Here is an 18,712-nt window from a genome sequence, read left to right as displayed (position 1 = left end):
AAATTATAATTAATTATATAGAAATTATGTAATTATATACATATATAACTGTTAAAAGTAATAACTTGCTCAAACATTCTATGGTATAACAGGCATTTCTTCTACAATGTATCTAAACCAACATAATAAATGTCTGAAGCAGTAAAACGCTTCCCTTCATAGTCAGACTCAGAAGAAAATCACTTTGTAAAGTCCTAGAGGCTAAAGTCTAATTTTACCTTCAATTATCTGGTTTCTTAGGATTCATTTTGATAGAGAAAGCCTTTAAACTAAACCAACACCAAGGTCAAAACTTTAAAAAGATATAATGTTGGTAGTTCTGAGACTCTTTTCATATCCAGGTAAGTATTTGCCTAACAACCAGCGAAATTGTGGCTGCACTAATGGCTAGTCTTAAACTAAAAGCAGGTTCAGGAAGGCCACACCAACAGCCAGGGGATTTTTAGTTCTGCCAACATCACAACATAGAGCCTTTCAGGAAACCCAAAGGTTGCTCAGACTTCACAATCTTCAAACATTGGAAATGGGGCACAAAACACCTTTCAATTTCCCTTTAACTGGTAGATCATATGGATACCAAAGCAACGATGTGCCACAGTTGTACCTCAGGCCACTCTCACATAAAAACATGCTTTCAGGACACGGGAACGATGTCACATTGCCACTTTTCTAAAATAAAAGGTGGCTACCTTACTCCTTGATCTTGTAAGGTGGGAGTTGGGGCCGAGTTTGGGAAAACTGAAAGAAAGAAAAAGACCTAAACCCACAAAGTAATTTTTCCAAGGCACCATGCAGGACAAAGGAAGCTAGGAATTCCTCATGAGTCTTACAAACCACCTAGATCCTTTTCTACTCTGCTTATTTCACAAGAAACAAAGGGCCATCTTGAACTATTGAAATGCTGTAACCAGTTTCAACGGCTCCTGATGCCAACGAGAATCTACTTACCTTGCTCACCATATATTGTGTGGGGAAGATGATGCTGAGGAAAAAACTGAGGTGGCATATCTCCAGGTCCGGTAACAGGTGGGTAGTAAGCCGTGTGTGAGTTATGAATAAAATGTGGATGGTGAGTCAGATAGGGAGGGAGATGATGCGTTGGAGACATGGCTGAGGGGTAGCTTGGGGGATAACACTCAGGAGACTGGGGTGTGACCACCACCCGGCGGACTCCAGTACTGTCTTCAATCACCTGAAGAAAAACACAAAAGGAAAGAACGCAGTACATATTAGCAGCCTGTGAATACAGATAGTATTAATAATTTCCACTTTAATTTTACTTTTCTCTTCCACCACAGAAAAACACAAATCATGTTGTATTCTGGTTCTCTAGCTCAACCAGTTAAATGAGCTCTAGAAGTAAGAACATGTAACTCTTAAAACGTACAAAAACAAATTATTCATCAACATCTGATTCTGATCCCATGTAACTTTTTGGAGAAACCAGTATTTGATAATAAATCTTGTTTTGCCTTAACATGTTCACTGGCTTCATCCAAGACAAGTGAATTTAATGTGTACTTAAACTGATTTTAAGAGTGACTTTTGAATTTAACTACCTGTTCAGTGGTTTTCCAGAAAGAGGCTTTCTGTGCCACATAAGTACTTTTTCCAGGGGTAGGCTTTTAGATATGCCTAACAACACTCTGCCCCATTCCTGCTTTAATATGCACAGTTCCATCATCATCGGGACTTTAGGAAACAATGGGGGCATTAACGTCAGAAGCTATAAATGTGCACAAAAAGATTACTTAATCTAGGACTGAGGACATGGATAAAACGAGGGATTCTGACCAAAGAAAAACTTAAGTAACCCCAAATCAATATGGACACTTTTGCTCCCAAGATGTCCTGATAATGAGTGTTGTGAAAGAAGATGCTTGGAAAAGCAACCTGTTATGAGTAAAGCAAGCCAATCCACACTCTGTGCATTCTTTTTCCAATTCTTTGTTGCCTTTATTATTTTTTTTAGAGATGAAATTTCACTGTGTTGCCCAGGCTGAATTGCAGTGGCTACGCACAGGTGTGATCATCATACACTACAGCCTTGAACTGGCCTCAAGTCATCTTCCTGCCTCAGCCTCCAAAGTAGCTGGGACTACAGGCATGCACCGCTGTGCCCAGCTCCTCTGAATGTTTTTTAATTCATCCAAGAAAAGCAATGAAGACAGCACAATGCCAATATTTATTGCCTCTGTGGCCGGCATCACTCTACCAGCTCCTATGAGCCAACAACTTTGCTCAGATACAACGAAAGGAATAACTAACACAACATATACCATGATCAAAAGGTAAAGCTATAGGGTATAGAGAATGATAACACGAGATGGGAGAATCAGGAAAGGCTTCAGGGACCTCAAAGAATCGGCAGGGCGGGGACAGCTGAGACATGGCCTCCGGGTCAGGGCCCTGTAAGGAAGGGGACACAGAGTAAACTGGCAGCGAGGGCCAGGCTGCCAAGGAGCCATGCCAGCTGATCTAATCAAATATGTGGGACAATCAGGCACACACTCTGACAGGAAGTTTTGTTTTTCAAAAAAAACACAAAATCTAAAAACCCCATAAAACTGACTTTCTATATTGAAATGGATTTCTCATTATACCTCAGGAGGTTGATTATAGGCCAAAATAAAATGACTTAACATGTCTAAAACATCTTAACAACAACAAAAAACAAAACTTAGCTTCATATTTTAAAAGTAGTGCTTAAGTCAGATTGGCAAGTCTATCAATGTTTATGTTATATTTCAGTGTACAAAATAGGTTTAGTTTGAATAAACGGTCATTAATCCTTATGTCAAAAACAAGAATCTTCTCATTCATAATAAATCTATCCAAAATAAATGTTTATACTGTATTAATAGTTCACTTAATAGACAATTATTATCCCATTTAAAAATTAAAATTGCAGCGGGCCGCGGTGGCTCAAGCCTTGTAATTCCCAGCATCTTTTGGGAGGCCAGACGCGGAATAACGGGTCAGGAAGATCGAGACCTCCTGGCTAATACGGTTGAAACATCCTGTCCTCTACTAAAAATAACAAAAAACTAGCGGGCGACGAGGCGGCGCCATGTAAGTACTCCCACCTACTCCGGTGAGGCTGAGGCAGGAGAATGCGTTAAACCAGGGAGGCGGAGGTTGCAGTGAGCTGACGAAGGCCAGCCACTGCACTCCCAGCCTGGGCGGCAGAGCAAGGACTCCGTCTCAAAAAAAAAAAAAAAAAAAAAAATTAATAATTCCTACTCAGATGCCTAGGACACAACTTTTCATGTGATCTTTAATAAATATAATCTCTTCTGGGCCTTGGCAAGCTAATCACACTAACCCCATTTATGAATGCACGGAAGCTAATTTACAAGTGTATGTGAAGTGGGTGCTTAAACCATGACATTGGAAATTCTCATGCATGTATTGATAATTATCATCAAAACTTCTTTTATTTTGTCTAAAACGTGTAGCTGTATGCTGTTTGTTAGCACACGCAGTATAAATACGTCATGAATTTTTCCTACCATCTGACATAAACATGCATTATCCTACAGTGTCTTCTCTCCCTCCTCACCCTCTACTAGCTATTAAGAAAAAAGAAAGGCGTATTCTAGATGTTTCTCTTTCATGGAACCTTCATTCAATCCTGGAAGGACCACAGAAGTAAAGTCCTTGTTTTCTAGAGGTTTACAATCTTAATTCTTTCATTCAGTGTAAAACTTCCAATAGTCAACCAGCAACATAGACAACTGATGGAGTACAACAAGAACAGGGCTCTCACTAAATATTAAGAGGAACGCTCTGGACTTTTAAACAAGATTATTTATAATGAAAAGAATTTATTTGATCATTTTATCATATAACTTTAGACCTGTTAACAAAGTGGTTTTAAAAAAAATTTATCGGGCCGGGCGCGGTGGCTCAAGCCTGTAATCCCAGCACTTTGGGAGGCCGAGACAGGCGGATCACGAGGTCAGGAGATCGAGACCATCCTGACTAACACGGTGAAACCTCGTCTCTACTAAAAAATACAAAACTAGCCGGGCGAGGTGGCGGGCGCCTGTAGTCCCAGCTACTCGGGAGGCTGAGGCAGGAGAATGGCGTAAACCCGGGAGGCGGAGCTTGCAGTGAGCTGAGATCCGGCCACTGCACTCCAGCCCGGGCGACAGAGTGAGACTCCGCTTCAAAAAAAAAAAAAAATTTATCAAAAGCACTAACTTTTGAAGTTTTTTTTTGAAGTAGCTTTTTGAAACCACAAATTGACTACACATATGAAAATTACTTGACAGCTCCATTTTAAAGTATCTTATTCTGTGGGATTTGTAAAAGGTTTTTATTTACATGTGCATGCATAACGAAACCCTTTTAGAAACCTGTTCTTGACAAACCCAAGCCTGTCTTATCATTAAAAAGATTTATTTTAAAAAAGTGAAATACTGGCCGGGCTCAGTGGCTTATATCTGTAACCCCAGAAGTTTGGGAGGCTGAGGCGGGTGGACTGTCTGAGGTCAGGAGTTCAAGACCAGTCTGGCCAACATGGTGAAACCCCATCTCTACTAAAAATACAAAAAATTAGCCAGGTGTGGTGGCACGGGCCTGTAATATCAGCTACTCAAGAGGCTGAGGCAGGGGGATTCCTTGAACCTGGGAGGCAGAGGTTGCAGTGAGCTGACATCGCGTCACTGGGCGCCCAGGCTGGGCAACAGAGGGAGACTCCAACTTCAACTCAAAAAAAAAAAAAAAAAGCTGAAATATTAATTCTGAAATAGAAATATAAAAAATATGTGCTGAATATTTTTACCATTTTTCTATAACATAAATTGCAACATATTTTAGTTATCCAATTCAACTTTGATCTACATCTAAGAAAATAACGCCTAAGTCTCCCCCAAAATAAGAAAATCTGAGGAGCAATAACAATGCACAAAATAATTGGCAACTAAGGAAACGGTGGCAATAACATTCTTTAATAAAGATGGTTTATAAATAAATATATCACTGTAGTCAAATTTAGACATCAGACAGAATTCAGTTCAAACCACTCAAGGCAAAAAAATATGCCTTCAGTCTTGGTAGATGACTATGGAAAAGACAAATTCATTTCCTTTTGTGGTGGAGGAAATTGTGACAATGTCCAGAGGCAGATGAATCACCTGTTATTCAACTATTATTTACTGACACATACTATGTGCTAAGGGCTGGATATTCAAAGGCGAGAAAAAGTAAGTGCTCAACAGTAAGACTCATCCACACAGCCTAAGAATATAAAGAGAAAAATTAGACTAAGTCCTAGTAAGTGCTGCTAAGAAAGCAAGTGTGGCGACTTCAGAAATCAGAATAAGTATTCTTCATCTAAATTTTTTCCAGCTCTATGACTCAACAGAACTGTCACTCATGTATCCTCTCCAGAGAAGCACAGAACCTTGGAAAAGATCATTATGCCAGGTTCCCAGTCTGTCACCTATCATGCGCTGACTTAGTGTGTCCCCAAATTCATATGTTGATGTTCTGATGCTCAGTACTTCAGAATGTGATGGTATTTGGAAATAGGGCCCTTTAAGTAGATAATTAAGGTGAAATGAGGTTATACAGGTAGACTCTAATCCAAGAGTATCCATGTAAGAGGAGATTTATGAGAGATATGCACAAAGGGAACACTACATGAAGACACCAAAGGAAGATGGCTGATATGCTTGGGCTGTATCCCCACCCCAATCTCAACTTGACTTCCCACATATTGTGGGAGGGAGCAGGTGGGAGGTAACTGAATCATGAAGGCAGGTCTTTCCCATGCTGTTCTCATGACGGTGATTTAAGTGTCATGAGATCTGATGGTTTTAAAAACAGGAGTCTCCCTGCACAACCTCTTTTTTTGCCTGCTACCATCCATGTAAGATGTGACTTGCTCCTCCTTGCCTTCCACCATGATTGTGAGGCTTCCTCAGCCACACGGAACTGTAAGTCCAATTAAACCTCTTTCCTTTGTAAATTGCCCAGTCTCAGGTATGTCATTATCAGCAGCATGAAAACAGACTAATGCAGTAAATTGGTACCAGAAGAGTGGCACGTTGCTGAAAAGGTATCTGAAAATGTGGAAGCGACTTTGGAACTGGGTAACAGGCAAAGGTTGGAGCAATTTGGAGGGCTCAGAAGAAGACAGGAAAATGTGGGAAAGTCTGGAACTCCCTAGAGACTTGAATGGCTTTGACTAAAATGCTGATAATGATATGAACAATAAGGCCCAGGCTGAGATGGTCTCAGACAGAGATGAGGAACTTGTTGGTAACTAGAGCAAAGGTGGTTCTTGTTATGTTTTAGCAAAGGGAATGCTGGCATTCTGTCCCTGCCCTAGAGATTTGTGGGACTTTGAACTTGAAAGAGATGATTTAGGGTATCTGGCGGAAGCAATCTCTAAGCAGCAGAGCATTCAAGAGGTGACCTGGGTGCTGTTAAAGGCATTAAGTTTTATAAGGGAAGCAGAGCATAAAAGTTTGGAAAATTTGCAGCCTGGCAATACAATAGAAAAGAAAATCACATTTTCTGAGGAGAAATTCAAGCCTGCTGCAGAAATTTACTTAGGTAATGAGGAGCTGAATGTTAATCCCCAAAACAATGGGGAAAATGTCTCCAGGCTATGTCAGAGGTCTTCATGGCAACCCCTCTCATCACAGGCCCGGAATCCTAGGAGGATAAAATGGTTGCGTGGGCCAGGCCCAGAGTCCCCATGCTGGGTGCAATCTAAGGACTTGGAGCCCTGCATCCCAGCCACTCCAGTCATGACTGAAAGGGGCCAAGGCACAGCTCAGGCTGTGGCTTCAGAGGGTGCAAGTCCCTAGCTATGGTAGCTTCCATGAGGTGTTGAGCCTGCAGGTACACAGACGTCAAGAACTGAGGTTTGGGAATCTCTGCCTAGACTTCAGAGGATGTATGGAAATGCCTGGATGTCCAGGCAGAAGTTTGCTGCAGGGGTGGCACTCTCATGAAGAACCTCTGCTAGGGTAGTGTGGAAGGGAAATGTGGGGTCAGAGCCCCCCCGACACACACACAGAGTCCCTACTGGGGCACTGCCTAGAGGGCTACCATCCTCCAGACTCCAAAATGGTAGATCTACCAACAGCTTGCACCACATGCCTGGAAAATCCGCAAACACTCAACACCATCCTGTGAAAGCAGTCAGGAGTGAGGCTGTACTCTGCAAAGCCACAGGGGCGTAGCTGTCCGAGACTATGGGAACCCACCTTTTGCATCAGTGTGACCTGGATATAAGACATGGAGTCAAAGGATATCATTTTGGAGCTTTAAGATTTGACTGCCCACTGGATTTTGGACTTGCCTGGGGCCTATAGCCCCTTTGTTTGGGCCAATTTCTCCCATTTCGAATGGCTGTATTTACCTAATGCCTGTACCCTCATTGTATCTAGGAAGTAACTAACTTGCTTTTGATTTTACAGGGTCATAGGCAGATAGGTAGAAAGGACTTGCCTCGTCTCAGGTGAGACTTTGGATTATGGACTTTTGGGTTTTTTTTTTGTTTGTTTGTTTTGAGATGGAGTCTGGCTCTGTCGCTTAGGTTGGAGTGCAGTGCCGCTATCTCAGCTCACTGCAAGCTCCGCCTCCTGGGTTCATGCCATTCTCCTGCCTCAGCCTTCCGAGTAGCTGGGACTACAGGCACCCACCACCAGGCTGGCTAATTTTTTGTATTTTTAGTAGAAATGGGTTTCACCATGTTAGCCAGGATGGTCTCGATCTCCTGACCTCATGATCTACCTGTCTTGGCCTCCCAGAGTGCTGGGATTCCAGATATGAGCCACCGCGCCCGGCCAGACTTTTGAGTTAATGCTGAAATGTGTTAAGATTTTGAGGGACTGTAGAAGGCATGATTTGTTTCTAAATGTGAGGACATGAGATTTGGGAGGGGCCAGGTACATAACGATATGGTTTGGCTGTGTCCCCACCCAAATCTCATCTTGCATTTCCACATGTTGTGCGAGGGACTCAGTGGGAGGTAAGTGAATCATGGGGGCAGGTATTTCCTGTGCTGTTCTTGTGATAGTGAATAAGTCTCATGGGATCTGATGGTTTTGAAAAACACGAGTCTCCTTGCACAAGCTCTTTTTCTTTTTGTCCTCTGCTGTCAACCATGTAAGATGTGACTTGCTCTTCCTTGCCTTCTGCCATGATTGTGAGGCTTCCCAAGCCATGTGGAACTGTGAGTTTAATTAAACCTCTTTCCTATGTAAATTGCCCAATCTTGTGAATGTCTTTATCATCAGCTTGAAAATGGACAAATACAATGGCCATCTACAAGCCAAGGAGAGAAGCCTTAGAAGAAACCAACTAATCCTGCTGACACCTTGATCTTGGACTTCTACCCTCTAGATTTGTAAGAAAATAAATTTTTCTAGTGTAAACTACCCAGTCTGTGGTATTCTGTTATGGTAGCCCTACTAAACTAATACAGTCCCTCAGAATACAAAGGCTCAATCCAGCACTTCCTTCTACCTTCAGTTCTACAAGCCTTGTCTGATTTAAAACAAACAAACAAACAAAACTCTCTTTTAAAAGTGATGCATTTAGCCTCCATGAACAAACACTGAGCCATCTTGCTCAGCCTAATGAAGAAATTCGGCCTGATGGCAAAGGGAAGCCGAGTTGATTCTTTATCAAGTCTGTTTTATCCAGCTTAGTATATGTTTACCAAAAAACTTCTACATGCCTAGTATTCTTGCTATCCTGTAGCCTAGAAACAAAAATAAGTGGCTAGAGAGTAAGGCACAAAATGTGCAAGGGAGAGAATCTTTGTCTTATATTAGTGTTCTTGTAAATATGACCAAGAGAATCATTAAAACAAAATGAAATAGCCTGGGGCTAACAGCAAGATGGAGAGTTCCCAGGAGCAGCACAGGACGGGAGATGGAAAAGGACATCAGTCAGTGCCTGTGGTCTGTCAGCTTCTTGACATGGGCCATCTCATTCAACTTCCCTAACACTTGAGAATTAGGTATCAGCATCCCTGCTTTAGATGAAGAAAACCAAGGCACAGCATGATTAAACTGTGCAACTAGTATGCTGCAGGACCAAGATTTTTCATACTGGTGTGTACACCAAATTCTTCATTATTTACACAAAGTTTTCATTAATTACACAGAAGTTGTACATTGAGAAGTAAATAGGTAAACAATCAACTGCTGAAAATTAGGATACCTGAGTCATTAAGAGATGTGAAAAGGATTCAAGATACAACTAATACTTATTGAATTGAAACACACTCTACCAGAAAGAAGTCAGAGTTAAGTTCCTAGAACAATAACTGATACATAATATAACAAAATCTTACTCATCAATTACTACTATTAATATTACCACTTCACTAAATCCTCCCAACAATCCCGTGAGGCACATACAGTTACAGTTATCCCCATTTTAGAAATAAGAATGATGATGCTTAGGGAAGTGAAAGTAATACACCAAAGAACACGGAACTGGGTAAAGGAGGATTAATTTTGTGTATAAGAACTAAAATGGGGCTGGGTGCGGTGGCTCATGTCTGTAATCACAGCACTTTGGGAGGCCGAGGCGGGCAGATCACAAGGTCAGGAGATCAAGACTATCCTGGCTAACATGGTGAAACCCCGTCTTTACTAAAATACAAAAGAAGAAAAAAAAAAAAAATAGCCGGGTGCGGTGGTGTGCTCCTGTAGTCCCAACTACTCAGGAGGCTGAGGCAGGAGAATGGCGTGAACCCAGGAGGCAGAGCTTGCAGTGAGCTGAGATCGAGTCTCTGCATTCCAGCCTGGGTAACAGAGAGAGACTCCGTCCCTCAAAAAAAGAATAAAAAAGAACTAAACTGGATCTCTTAAAAACATTTTTTGAGGGTTTTTTTTTGTTTGTTTGTTTGTTTGTTTTGTGTGTGTGTGTGTGTGTGTGTGTGTGTGTGTGTGTGTGCGCGCGTGTGTGTTTTGTCTTAGCTAACAGAAAAGGTAGTGCCTCTTACGGAATTGAAATGCTTCAAAGGAATTTTAATAAACTCCTCACTTCCTGAAGCTCTTTCCTTCTACTCTTGCTGGGCTACAAGCCACAAGAATCAAAAGAGAAGCTTGAAAGGCAGGAGGCAAAAGAAAAAAATTAAAAAGGCTGCCCCAGATGGCCCAGGATGAGCCAGGAAACGGACAGACTCTGCATGTGGGCACATATGAACCCATAAATGTACATAGTGTGATGTGCTGGCAGCCAGTTTGCCAGGGTGGCAAAAAACACTGGGTGAGTTGCCTGGACACAGAAAACTGGGACCAAATGAATTTGCGAAAGTCAGGCTCAGGCTGAATTTCTCATTGCTGCCAACATGCCTGAAGTGGGTTCCCAGGTCATTCCAGGAAGAGAAGATGTCTCAGATAAAAGTGGGCATGCGAACAACAAACAAAGAGAAGAAAAAGGTTTGATGATATAAATAAGCTGCATGGACTCAGGGGATGGGTAGGCAGAATCCAGGACTCTCCCAACCAGGCTGGTGCTCACCTCTCCCCTGTAGCTTGGACTACACACTCTCTCTCCCACCCAGCTGCAAGTCCCTCAGAAGCAACTGGGCACACAGAAGGCTTTCAGTAAATGTTGGTTAAATGAGTAAATGAATAAGAAAGAAAGCCAAAATAAATAAATAAATAAATAAATAAATAAATAAATAAAAGAATTAAGTATACCTGCTTAGATTTGGTATCTGCCAAGAATATTAGAACATCATTATTAAAACTTTTCTCCATAACTCTGGTAAATAGCTGACATCCTATTCTAAAATCACAGAAAATCTGAATCCAGTTCATTTTATATTTATCATTCCTGATCTTATTTTAAATAAGCATGATTTTGGCCGGGCGCGGTGGCTCAAGCCTGTAATCCCAGCACTTTGGGAGGCCGAGACGGGCGGATCACGAGGTCAGGAGATCGAGACCATCCTGGCTAACATGGTGAAACCCCGTCTCTACTAAAATACAAAAAACTAGCCGGGCGAGGTGGCAGGCGCCTGTAGTCCCAGCTACTTGGGAGGCAGAGGCAGGAGAATGGCGTAAACCCGGGAGGCGGAGCTTGCAGTGAGCTGAGATCCGGCCACTGCACTCCAGCCTGGGCGGCAGAGCGAGACTCCGTCTCAAAAAAAAATAAAATAAAATAAATAAGCATGATTTTATCACAAGCATTTACACAGAAAGATCAAACATCTCCAATGTTAAGTTCTACTTTAATCCTATAGGAGACTGAGCAGTTTTATTTTACTCACCAATCAGGACTACAAATGCATCGGTACTCACTTTCCCAATTTGCACTAACTCTTCCCTCTGCATTTTCGAATATGGTAGATAACATAAAAGAGGAAAGGCAAGCTTGTTTTTCGGGTAGGGTAGAGATTTGAAATGTAAGGTCTGTGCCTGCCCTAGGCAACCCCCCGCCTTGTGCTGCCAGCTCTCACCACCATCACCTAAGTACCATAAGAAGAAAGAAAAATTAGGATAAAGGAATGTTCCAGGAGCAACAAAAGAGTTTTATAGTAGTAAGTGGTCAAACATTTTATTTTATAGATTAAGCTACTTGACTTAAAAATGGTGGGAGAGGGCTGGCTGTGGTGGTTTATGACTGCAATCCCCGTACTTCAGGAGGCCAAGGAGGGCGATTGCTTGAACCCAGTAGTTCAAGACCAGCCTGGGCAACGTGCCAAAACCTTATCTCTATAAAAAATACAAAAATTTGCTGGGCGTGCTGGCACGAGCCTGTCATCTTAGCTACCTGGGAGGATGATGTCGGGGGATCACTTGAGCAAGAGAGGTCATGCCACTGCACTCCACCTGGGTGACAGAGCAAGATCCTGTATCAAAAAAAAAATAATAAAATAAAAATTTAAAAATGGTGGAAGAATTGAATATATGACCCTAATATACAGACTTCCTTTTCTGTTTTCAAATCTAAAGATTAAAAGTGTGGCTGAAAACATCAAAGGACTTTTCAAGCTCATTTCTCTTCACATCTGTAAATGGCTAACAGTGATGAAATAATATTTGATGTTTGCAAACTTTCATTATCATTCTAAGTTTAGGACCAGCTCCTTTTGCCACAGAACATGATTATTGTTGTCTTCAAAAGGAAAAATAAATGACTGGTGATGTTTCCAGGTTTCTAAAAGTCCTTTAAATAAGAACAAAAAAGATTATCCTGCAGAGTACTTACAGCTTGATAACAGACATCTTCTTCTGAATCAGGAAAAATACAACAAGTTCCTTGAAAATTCCAATTGTCTGTCTCAAACAGTTCTTGCCAGTGATTAAGTCTAAACACCTAATTTTGTCTGTTTTATAGGTGATCAAAATGAAGGTTTTAGCTAATCAGGTAATTCATGAATGAACAAAAAGTCCCCAGAGTTTTTATGAGCACTCTCATTGATGTCTAGAAATCTTAAATTTCCCACCCCATTGGTGTTTAATTTTTTTTTAAGAGACAGGGTCTCGCTGTGTTGCCCAGGCTAGAGTGTGGTGGCTATTCATGGGCGTGTTCCCACTACTGATCAGCATGGGAGTTTTGACCTGCTCCATTTCTGACCTGGGCTAATTCACCCCTCCTTAGGCAACCTGGGGGTCCCCAGCTCTCAGGAGGTCACCACATTAATGCCGAACTTATTGCGGCCACCCTGTCAGCATAGTGTAATACAGCCCAATGCTCCCGGGCTCAAGCGATTCTCTGTCCTGTAAGGCACACACCGCCCAGCTGGTGCTTAACTTTTAACGCACACACCAATTGCAGGCAATAGGTATGATACAGACTTGAGGGGAGAAGGGTTAGTTCCAGTTAACAAATCAAGCGTTGCTCTTCAGGAGAATCACAGCTGAAGGTACTGAAGGTACTGGTGCTTGTCTTCAGCATTTCTGGGCATGAATCTTACCCACAGGCTTATTTCAGAGGTGATCAGTATAAGAACACTCTCAAAAATGGCAATCCTTCCACTGGCTTTGTACATGCCAACACTTTTATACACTCAGAAAAAAAGTCAAGCTTCTATTCACACTTATTTCAGTTTTAAATCTTGCACAGGGGCACAGCTAAGGCATATATAAATGAAATCAACTGTGAGTACTTTACCAGACACACCTGGCTCTTTCCAGGTGCCACTGTCCAATGACAGTGACCCTTGAGGGTTGGACAGGAGAATGGAAACAAATACAGATCTCTGTGGTATCTCTGTGATCCAACTACTTCAGTGAATTATGTAACACTACAGTTGAAGGGCCAATTAAATTATTAAGACTTTCCAAATTAAGAAGGAAGTTCAGCAAGGTCAAGAGACACATATTATGAACTGGAGACCCGAGGATGAGCCCTCAGTTAGCTAGCTACAGCTCTACTTTACCATAGCCCAGAGCTGTCTCCAAATAGAGAATCCCATGGGCAAAGAGGAACCCCTCCCTGGTTAGAGGACTAAGCCTCTCCAGATACTGCAGAGAACCAAGAGGCCTAATCTCAAAGCAGGGGCTCAAAAAACACAGCACTGGGCACTGATGCTGAAAGCAAAACAGCAAATTAACTTGATATACGAATCAAAGTGACAATAACAACTCCTACAATTTGTATATCACTTAATAGTTTATAAAACACCTGGCCCAGAACTTGACTTGCATAAAACTCAGAAGATCTAACATAAGCAGCATCACAGTCCTAAATTCTAGCTGAGGAATCCTCAGCTATGATTAAGTAAATTAACTTAAGGTGGGCTAACTGGGTGACAAGATTCATACCCAGATACTCTCACTGGAAATGCCATTCCACTTCTTTCACACTTTATTGTATATTACTGACCTAAATACTAAAAAGAACCAAATTAAAAAATTAAAAATCAAATCTAATCCTCCCAAAAAATGTGTGGCACATACGAACACTGGACAAGTGAAAAAAGTTCCATCCATTGAGTTTCAGTCGATACTAAAATGGATCAAATAATTGTTTCAGATTAAACAGAAATGCTATTTTAGGGGACAGACTTTGTTAGGTGACAAACAGTAAGTAGACATTTGATGGCTTTATTTGTGCCCAGTTGAGCTGCTTCTGAGATGTGAATAAAGCTATCCCCAGTGGGCATCCGCAGTGCCTGTCCATTACCCATCACAGAAGAGATGGCTAGTCACATCTTTTCATTCCGGCTTCTCAGGCACACTCAGGTCCATTTTATCCCAGTGATGCCAATACACAGAACAGGATCTTCCAGACTTAACCCAACAGGCAACTGGCATATTCATCAACATAAAATAATTCCTTAAACAGAAGATGTTACCATTCAAGACTTTCACACCTGTGAGACAGCCCAGACAATCTCTCCAGGGAAGGATACAGCTATACCTTTCCAGAAATGAAGGCAAAGCCTGAAGTAAGAATATTTTTCATGGTTACTCCACTTGTAGCTGTACAGTGTAGAGCCCATGTTTGGAATACTGTGAAACCCATGGTCCTTCTACTGCTGTACTATCCCACTCAGATTATGAGATTAGACATGAGGAATCAAGAAATCAGTCTGGGCCCTTCCCAGTAACAAAGCTACGGTTCTAAGTTTCAAACATACTATTACTACTCACCCTCTCAAGGGGCAAGAGCCCTAACCAGATACCCTTATCCCCCACAAAAGAAGAAGAACAGAATTCAGGGGACCATGATCTCAGAAATTACATCTTTATTACTCACTAACACCCAACTGCAATTTTGTATTTCCCTGATTTATAAATGTAGGCAGCAAATCATAGTAGTACTAGCAGTACCTTTGACTTTGTTACTAACAAAATGTGACATTTCCATATCACATTACAGTATTATAGAAATATTAATCTTTATAAACATCACAACTTCAAAATTATTGTAGTTACTAGATCTGATGCTAGATGTTGTTAATGTGCTAATAAAACAGCACAAAATTACTGTATCACCTTTTAAAAAAAATTGACCAGTTTTGAAAAAACTGGCCTTTGTACCTATGGATTTTATATTTTACTTTAAAAAACGTTTCCCCAGACTGCCAATGGTCCCCTCGGTACAATAAAAAATTAAGAATCCATACTGAAGATATTCAGATAACACCTATCACAGATTAAAATAACCATATTATATAATTCTAATTTTGTGAACCTAATGAGTTTCAAAGAATGTGTAGAAATGTAAAATTCATCTAACCGTGGTAAAGTTTTGCTACCCAACAGGTCAGAAAAAGGTGTTTCTCTTAAAAAAGTTATTACATATGACAAATACGACTTACTAATTTAGAAAGATAGATTATAATAATTGTGCAATTAAATAAAATGTAATATAAAGGGCAAAGTTAACACTAATGACTCCTAAGTCATTTCTGGATGTAATACTGTGTCAATTCTACCATGAAAATCAACTATCATTTTTGTATGGAGGTGACAACTAGCATTCTAGTCAATAAAATGCTAAATATCAATGAGTGTGCCACACTGCTTTGGTAACGACTGCTTTTGGAAACTTACTTACAGTCTTATTTGATACCTTGTTAAGGAATAATATGAACAGAGGAGAATCATCTAATTTTAGATCAGAAAAGAACCCCAGAGATGCTCACTTTCCCCTCTCTGCCTCCCTCCACAAGATAAAAATGACTCCAGTCAGATAGCCAAATTTTGATACATGCCTATTATGTGCTGGGTACCTTTCAAGGAAGAAGAGACCAAGTGATGAACAGGACTGAACAGGACACACAAAGTCCCTGCCTTTGTGGACTTAAATGCTAAAAGGAAGACAGACAATGATCAAGTAAACAAGTGATACACCCAAATAAATCACTTAATATTTCTAAAACCACACAGACAGTTGGATGTAGAGCCTTGCTTGGGCCCTTGTTTCCTCCCACTAATCCCGTGTTCTATTATGTCACAATGCCGGGATCACAGAAACAAAGGACAGAAATCAAAGAGAAGGTGCAGAACAGGGAGAAGGCTCAGAAAGAGGAAACCTGAACAATACTTCGAGAGGAGGGGATGTCCTTGGTACATTTCTTTAATTAAGCATTGTCAACCCTGTCTGTAACTGCTCCTTGGACAAAATAAGCCACAAGATAAAAAATAAAATTGCTTCAAATCCATTGGTAATGGAAACGAAATGATACCTAAGTACTATGTCCTCTTCCATGGAACACAATACCAACCCCCATGCACACACTCTGTACGCTATGGAACAATTCCCTAACTTCCTATAGAAAAATCAATTCCTCTGAAAGACTGAAAGTGTTGAAAGAGAATCCAGTTCCCCTTATTGGCCACCAAATGGGCCTGAATCTCAGTTTCTCAGGGCACAGGGCAATCCCCCATGTGCCTTTCTGCTATCATTTTCACAACATTGAAGGCGAAACAAAGCGGTGGTTTAATCCCCAGCTGTAGTTACCAAAGGGAAGCAGTTGAGGCTAATGTTTATAGCTCAGCTGGCTTGGCTGGGCGAAATGGGGTAAAAGCATTGCATGGCTTCCACCTAACAGGCCCCACTGTTTCTCCACAGGGGCTTTGGCTTTCTGGCCAACTCTCCAAACAGTCATCATTGGCAAATGACCAACCAAACCAAAATTTAAATATATTTTTCAATACATTTCTTGCTTTTCCCTGGCTAAGGGAAATGAAATATATATAATTTCAACAGGTACTGACCCATTAATCCCCAAAACAATCCAATGTGCTATTTTTGTTCTTTCTACTCTCACAACAAAAATATTTATTTTGACTACTAAGTTTTGGGATTACAACAGTTAATCTGGAAAAGAAGAGTGGTTTCCCAAATGATAGAACGTTAACTTGGATGTTTCACTTTTCTTTTCATATGCTTTTAAATCTTTGGGTCAATATGAAATTTTCCCTATAACATTTGAAAAAAATGTGTCATAAATTACTATGGAAGCATGGAAAATAAAACTCAAAGCATCTGCTTAAGAAATTTTTACATATAAATTATTCAGAAAGTTAATGGTGAGGTTAAAAAACAGAGAACCATGGCCAGTATACAATGAAAGGAAAATTTTGCTTCACATCATGTGATTTCAATATGTATTTAGGAAGGCAAGCTCTGCCAAACTTCCACCGGAATTGTTGTAACAGTCTTTTTCATTGTAATAGCTACTACTTACTGAGTGCCACACCTCACATAACACTTCTCTTAATTCTTCCCTCTACCACGTCAAGTAGGTGTTCGCGTATGTGGTGATAGAATTTATCAAAGTTACATAGAAAGTAGCCAAGGTGGAATTTGAAGGAAGGCCTCTCCAAGTAATGTCCATGTTCTCCTTCAGTTTCAACTCTAATCACACTCAAAAATGCTTTTACATAATGAAGATGATGACTATGATAAGATTAAATTCCCGCTTACCTAAATCCACTTTCTCATAGTTTAAAAAAAGGTCTATATTTTCTCCCAAGTTGAAAAGAACCCCCTACCTCTCATCCCACTAAAAAATAAGGCACAAAACACACCACTTCCCCCAACCTACTGTATCAGAGAAACCACCGAGCTGAAATGACAGGATTCCACTGTTTTTGCACCCTAAGTCCACAGTATCTGTCAAGTCCACCAATTCAGCCCTTCTCAACCTAAGAAAACACTCGCCATCAGAGAAATGCAAATCAAAACCACAATGAGATACCATCTCACACCAGTTAGAATGGAATCATTAAAAGTCAGGAAACAAAGGTTTGGGAGGAGTGGAGAAATAGGAACACTTTTACACTGTTGGTGGGATTGTTAAACTAGTTCAACCATTATGGGAAAACATAGTTTATGGCAATTCCTCAAGGATCTAGAAACTATCATGTACCATATGACCCAGCCATCCCAACTACTGGGTATATACCAAAGGTTATAAATTCATGGCTATAAAGACACATGCCTACGCATGTTTATTTGCGGCACTATTCAACAATAGCAAAGACTTGGAATCACACCAAATGTCCATCTGTGCAGACTGGATTAAGAAAATGTGCACATATACACACATGGAATACTATGCAGCCTAAAAAAGGATGAGTCTGCGTCCTTTGCTAGGCATGGATGCAGCTGGAAACCATCATTCTTAGCAACCTCACAAGAACAGAACAACCCAAAACACCTCATGTTCCTCACTCATAGGTGGGAACCGAACCAATGAGATCACTTGGACTCGGGAAGGGGAACATCACACATCGGGGCCTATCATGGGGGAGGGGAGGGGGAGGGTTGCACTGGAGTCTTACCTGATATAAATGCATGAATTGATGGGGTGCTGCGAGATGATGGAGTTGCAGCCACCAACATGGCACAAGTAATACATATGTAAACAAACCTGCACGTTATGCACATGTACCTAGAAGACTTAAAGTATAATAAAAAAAACATAATAATTAAAAAAAATTTTTTTTAAAAGTAATTAAAAAAAAAAAGAAAGAAAACAAAGCTTGTGCTGTTGATTGCACCTCCACAGCTGTCTGTTAAACTTCAGGAGTTTATTATCTGCTTATTAATGACATTTGTATTTTGTCAGATTTGACCAATTTTATTAATTTATCTTTAAAGGACTTTCAGCTATTTATACAACAAACCTGCTATAATCAAGAACTTCTCTATTCAATCAGATTAGAGTTATTACTGTAAAATCTTGGTTTACTTGCCTCCCTCTTCAATTTTCTTACAATTAAAGACCATACCAGTAGGGTGTGGTGGCTCACACCTGTAA

The 18,712-nt window shown here is 40.7% G+C and overlaps 1 protein-coding gene across 2 annotated transcripts in view; it reads right to left on the bottom strand.

The window, feature by feature from the left end:
* Positions 1 to 1,195, bottom strand: part of FNDC3B (fibronectin type III domain containing 3B) — a 165,943-nt gene extending 164,748 nt beyond the window's left edge. For both annotated transcript variants that reach the window (XM_017889478.1, XM_017889477.1), the window contains exon 1: positions 949 to 1,195. In XM_017889478.1, the coding sequence (XP_017744967.1) occupies positions 949 to 1,108 (160 nt within the window). In that variant the 5' untranslated portion in view covers positions 1,109 to 1,195. The remainder of the gene's footprint in view (positions 1 to 948) is intronic.
* Positions 1,196 to 18,712: the final 17,517 nt, after the last annotated feature.

This window comes from Rhinopithecus bieti, unplaced genomic scaffold (genome assembly GCF_001698545.2).
Source record: "Rhinopithecus bieti isolate Rb0 unplaced genomic scaffold, ASM169854v2 scaffold_18353, whole genome shotgun sequence".
NCBI classification, from domain to species: Eukaryota; Metazoa; Chordata; class Mammalia; order Primates; family Cercopithecidae; genus Rhinopithecus; species Rhinopithecus bieti.
The sequence above is the reverse complement of the archived record's forward strand: the minus strand, read 5'-3'. Positions and strand labels throughout refer to the sequence as shown.